The 6,115-nt window shown below is 56.0% G+C and overlaps 1 protein-coding gene across 1 annotated transcript in view; it reads right to left on the bottom strand.

Annotated features, from left to right (window-relative positions):
• SLC12A8 (solute carrier family 12 member 8) overlaps window positions 1-6,115 on the bottom strand; it is a gene marked incomplete at its 5' end in the record, with an annotated part of 23,793 nt that overhangs the window by 8,351 nt on the left and 9,327 nt on the right. The window contains one exon of the mRNA XM_018575421.1: window positions 1,410-1,556. Within this exon, the coding sequence (XP_018430923.1) occupies window positions 1,410-1,556 (147 nt within the window). The remainder of the gene's footprint in view (window positions 1-1,409; window positions 1,557-6,115) is intronic.

The following is a 6,115-nucleotide window of genomic DNA, read 5'->3' as shown; positions in this document are numbered from 1 at the left end:
CCCCCCCATAATCAGCTCACACACACTGAGCGTCATTGCTGGCAGAGGGACGCCTAATCCTGAGCGCGGTTCACACAATTCTAATGAGGAGAATGCGGCGGAGTCTATAATCCCGTCTATCGGGGGAATTACTGCAAAACGCGGCCACTCCGCCATCAACACGTTACTGGGATCAGCTTAAAGGGGAACTACAGAGAATTTACCCGACAGTAAACCAAAATTGATGTTTGTGAAATTTATACAGAGATCCCTCTAGGGACCTCCTGAATGTCAGGCAGTGCAGTCAGCCTCCCCGCTGAACAACTGCCGAGATAAAACCAATAGCTAAAATATGGGTTTTCAGGCTGCACTGACGGTTTGTTCACATTGCCACCATTTATTCGCCTTCACGCGCTGACATTCCGGAGTCTTCTCTGAGCTTTTCATGGCTATTAAAAGATCCTTTGGACCTGTCGATGATTGTTGTAGCATTGATTGGGGACCGTCGAGGCCGCTTGTAATGAGCGATAGGAAGTGAAAGTTCTGATACAGACCCAGAAAATTCCACTGAGATTTCTATAAATGACACGACTTGCCTCCTGCCCGATCTCTGCCCATAGTGTGAGGCGGCATCCAATCACTGAGCTGCGTAACAAGCGGGGCCGGATTTCCCACAAGGCCAACCAAGGCCCGGCTTTGGGGCCGCAGGGAGAAGAGGGGCCAGCAGGGAGAAGAGGGGCCAGCAGGGAGAAGAGGGGCCAGCAGGGAGAAGAGGGGCCAGCAGGGAGTTGGATACAAGGCAGGAATCCGATCCAATATGGCCGCCCAGACGTAGAGAGAGAGAGAAGTGAACATACACAGCCCGGGCTCCCATCCTCCATCATGGAGGTTGATGAGATCCATAGGAGGCGTCCATGTTGGTTGAGGAAATACAATTTGCAATACTTCTAATTGATCCGTCTAGTGCAGAAGCCGCGCCGGTGCGTCCGCCATGACGGCCTCCTCGTTGTGTCCTCCAAACCTCCATTCATAGACCGGCCAGACCTGAACACGGTCATTGCGTCAGACGGCTCAATGTGTTTGTTACAATGTAGTCCGGATACATTGTGTCCACCTGCAGAGGTTCCGGCACCTTCCCATCCAGCGGGCCGGCCCGGGATTATCTTTTTGGGGAATTTTCCGTCTGATCTGATTATTTTCATACAACATGACCAGACGATGAGAAGACGACATTCCACTGACACGATCATCGTGAACTGTATCCCTCACACACTCATAGCCCATCCCCCGCTCAGCGTACATGGTGGCCGCGTGTTCACATTGCCTCCTATTGAGGAAGAACGACAAAACCGCATTCTGATCTCCCCGGCCGCCGTACACTGACCCGACATTCCGAGTTCTGCTTCAAGTTGGAGAAGCGACACACTTACCCCGTGTGCCAGGAAGGAGAGGATGGGGATGACCTTCTCCTGCGCAATGCACTGGAGGATTCTGGGAGCGCCATACAGGCCGCCCATGCAGGAGGCCAGCGAGGAGATGTAGAGGCCGAGCAGGAAGAGGAAGCCAACCAGGGAAACCTGTGGAGGAGGAGGAGACGGGTGAGGGGAAATGAAGAAGAATCTGCATTTCATCATCAGATGTGCAGTAACCCACGGCAACCAGAATTCTTCTCTCACTGCTGAAATCTGGTTGCTTTGGGACACCGTACCTTCTACACGGCACTAGAATATGACAATCATGCTCACACATGCCACGGACTGCGATCTGCAAAATACCATTCACTGTGCACAGCCAATCAGAGATCAGCGTTAATCTGCCACGTTATGACCAACAGCTGAAAGCTGGGCTCTGATTGGCTGTAATGGAACCTGGTAATTCAGGTGAGGACACACACTGGATGCACAATCACCCTGTCCCTCTGGGGGAGGGGGGAGAAAAATGATATCCCGGGGGATTATAATATCCGGGGAAGGGGTTAACGCTCCATGCAGCCACAGATTATAAGAGACGCAGATCCGATACTCGGCAGAGGTCATGTGACGCTCATTCCACCCAATGACACGGCCGGAGCACACGGATAGATCGCTTCTACCTCCCCATCACCCCCCCTGTGTCTGCTGACCTCTGACACCATGGAAGGGGATTATGGGTAATTCAGGTGATTTTTATGACAACGTGTCTGAGCCAGAAAAACACACAAAGTGATCAGAACCGAGATCCGGATCAGGGCAACAAATGTGATTGGTGAGAGGAGAAGAGGAGGATGGGTGAGAGGAGACGAGGAGGATGGGTGAGAGGAGACGAGGAGGATGGGCGAGAGGAGACGAGGAGGATGGGTGAGAGGAGACGAGGAGGATGGGCGAGAGGAGACGAGGAGGATGGGTGAGAGGAGACGAGGAGGATGGGCGAGAGGAGACGAGGAGGATGGGTGAGAGGAGACGAGGAGGATGGGCGAGAGGAGACGAGGAGGATGGGTGAGAGGAGACGAGGAGGATGGGCGAGAGGAGACGAGGAGGATGGGTGAGAGGAGACGAGGAGGATGGGCGAGAGGAGACGAGGAGGATGGGTGAGAGGAGACGAGGAGGATGGGCGAGAGGAGACGAGGAGGATGGGTGAGAGGAGACGAGGAGGATGGGCGAGAGGAGACGAGGAGGATGGGTGAGAGGAGACGAGGAGGATGGGCGAGAGGAGACGAGGAGGATGGGTGAGAGGAGACGAGGAGGATGGGCGAGAGGAGACGAGGAGGATGGGTGAGAGGAGACGAGGAGGATGGGCGAGAGGAGACGAGGAGGATGGGTGAGAGGAGACGAGGAGGATGGGCGAGAGGAGACGAGGAGGATGGGTGAGAGGAGACGAGGAGGATGGGCGAGAGGAGACGAGGAGGATGGGTGAGAGGAGACGAGGAGGATGGGCGAGAGGAGACGAGGAGGATGGGTGAGAGGAGACGAGGAGGATGGGCGAGAGGAGACGAGGAGGATGGGTGAGAGGAGACGAGGAGGATGGGCGAGAGGAGACGAGGAGGATGGGTGAGAGGAGACGAGGAGGATGGGCGAGAGGAGACGAGGAGGATGGGTGAGAGGAGACGAGGAGGATGGGCGAGAGGAGACGAGGAGGATGGGTGAGAGGAGACGAGGAGGATGGGCGAGAGGAGACGAGGAGGATGGGTGAGAGGAGACGAGGAGGATGGGCGAGAGGAGACGAGGAGGATGGGTGAGAGGAGACGAGGAGGATGGGCGAGAGGAGACGAGGAGGATGGGTGAGAGGAGACGAGGAGGATGGGCGAGAGGAGACGAGGAGGATGGGTGAGAGGAGACGAGGAGGATGGGCGAGAGGAGACGAGGAGGATGGGTGAGAGGAGACGAGGAGGATGGGCGAGAGGAGACGAGGAGGATGGGTGAGAGGAGACGAGGAGGATGGGCGAGAGGAGACGAGGAGGATGGGTGAGAGGAGACGAGGAGGATGGGCGAGAGGAGACGAGGAGGATGGGTGAGAGGAGACGAGGAGGATGGGCGAGAGGAGACGAGGAGGATGGGTGAGAGGAGACGAGGAGGATGGGCGAGAGGAGACGAGGAGGATGGGTGAGAGGAGACGAGGAGGATGGGCGAGAGGAGACGAGGAGGATGGGTGAGAGGAGACGAGGAGGATGGGCGAGAGGAGACGAGGAGGATGGGTGAGAGGAGACGAGGAGGATGGGCGAGAGGAGACGAGGAGGATGGGTGAGAGGAGACGAGGAGGATGGGCGAGAGGAGACGAGGAGGATGGGTGAGAGGAGACGAGGAGGATGGGCGAGAGGAGACGAGGAGGATGGGTGAGAGGAGACGAGGAGGATGGGCGAGAGGAGACGAGGAGGATGGGTGAGAGGAGACGAGGAGGATGGGCGAGAGGAGACGAGGAGGATGGGTGAGAGGAGACGAGGAGGATGGGCGAGAGGAGACGAGGAGGATGGGTGAGAGGAGACGAGGAGGATGGGCGAGAGGAGACGAGGAGGATGGGTGAGAGGAGACGAGGAGGATGGGCGAGAGGAGACGAGGAGGATGGGTGAGAGGAGACGAGGAGGATGGGCGAGAGGAGACGAGGAGGATGGGTGAGAGGAGACGAGGAGGATGGGCGAGAGGAGACGAGGAGGATGGGTGAGAGGAGACGAGGAGGATGGGCGAGAGGAGACGAGGAGGATGGGTGAGAGGAGACGAGGAGGATGGGCGAGAGGAGACGAGGAGGATGGGTGAGAGGAGACGAGGAGGATGGGCGAGAGGAGACGAGGAGGATGGGTGAGAGGAGACGAGGAGGATGGGCGAGAGGAGACGAGGAGGATGGGTGAGAGGAGACGAGGAGGATGGGCGAGAGGAGACGAGGAGGATGGGTGAGAGGAGACGAGGAGGATGGGCGAGAGGAGACGAGGAGGATGGGTGAGAGGAGACGAGGAGGATGGGCGAGAGGAGACGAGGAGGATGGGTGAGAGGAGACGAGGAGGATGGGCGAGAGGAGACGAGGAGGATGGGTGAGAGGAGACGAGGAGGATGGGCGAGAGGAGACGAGGAGGATGGGTGAGAGGAGACGAGGAGGATGGGCGAGAGGAGACGAGGAGGATGGGTGAGAGGAGACGAGGAGGATGGGCGAGAGGAGACGAGGAGGATGGGTGAGAGGAGACGAGGAGGATGGGCGAGAGGAGACGAGGAGGATGGGTGAGAGGAGACGAGGAGGATGGGCGAGAGGAGACGAGGAGGATGGGTGAGAGGAGACGAGGAGGATGGGCGAGAGGAGACGAGGAGGATGGGTGAGAGGAGACGAGGAGGATGGGCGAGAGGAGACGAGGAGGATGGGTGAGAGGAGACGAGGAGGATGGGCGAGAGGAGACGAGGAGGATGGGTGAGAGGAGACGAGGAGGATGGGCGAGAGGAGACGAGGAGGATGGGTGAGAGGAGAAGAGGAGGATGGGTGAGAGGAGAAGATCCGCCATCACATGTATGATGGAGACACATTCTATATCTCGATCACCGAGCCGGAAGTCTGATGTCACCTCCAGACACACAGCCGGCCTCCAGAAATGCCAAAATGTAACATTTACCCAACAACCAATCACCTTAAAGGAAACCCCCAACGATGGACTATACCGAGAGTCTCCTCAGGCTGCCTCCCCTTCCCCCGATGACCCGGGACAAGTCACACTCCTCTGTATTCTTCTTCCACCCCAGCCACTCAGAAAGCAAACACAGCCGGGAAACCGGCAAATCTAGAATAAGATCAGCCCAGCGACCTCCATATGTCTCTCCGGATTCCTTCAGTCACAACTCCATCCAATACATGTTCCATTGTTTATGTGGAGGATGGAAGAGCGATAATCTGTCACCTTGTTACTGCTCCGGAGATTTCCCTTCACTCCTCGTGATCTCTCCTCTGATCAATGTTTATAAACAATGTTACTTTGTATCTCTCTATCTCCCTCTGATCAATGTTTATAAACAATGTTACTTTGTATCTCTCTATCTCCCTCTGATCAATGTTTATAAACAATGTTACTTTGTATCTCTATCTCCCTCTGATCAATGTTTATATACAATGTAACAGCTCACAAATAATAATTAAATACACCAAAAAAAAAAAAGTAAAAACATAAAGAACATGTGACCGGAGAACATGTGACCGGAGAACATGTGACCGGAGCGCACTCACCTTCTCAGCGATCATGAATTCATAGCGCAGGAACTCTCGAGCGCAGGTGGCGCCCAGCAAGAAGACGAAGACGATGTAGAGGAACCATCTGGGGGGAGAGGAGAAGGTCAGCTGACCCCCAGACTGAGAATTTTATTACAGGAATACAAAATACTTCACATCCAGATAACACACAGCGTGTAAATATGGAGCATGCAACACGTTTAATGTCGCAGTGTACACAACTCTCCAGAGAAGGTTTTGATTTGTAACTTACGAGATGGCGATGGCGGCCAGCGAGCCGATCGGGATATTGACAGACGGTCTGCGCAGATCTCCGCTCATGTTGAAGCCGGCCATGACACCTGAGGGTGACAATATAGAGAAGGATATCGGTCATGTCTCCACCCCCTCCGGAGCACCGTCTCCACCCCCTCCGGAGCACCGTCTCCACCCCCTCCGGAGCACCGTCTCCACCCCCTCCAGA

This window comes from Nanorana parkeri, unplaced genomic scaffold (genome assembly GCF_000935625.1).
Source record: "Nanorana parkeri isolate BGI_ZX_2015 unplaced genomic scaffold, ASM93562v1 scaffold3908, whole genome shotgun sequence".
NCBI lineage: Eukaryota > Metazoa > Chordata > Amphibia > Anura > Dicroglossidae > Nanorana > Nanorana parkeri.
Note: the sequence above shows the minus strand (reverse complement) of the source record. Positions and strands in the feature narration are given on the sequence as shown.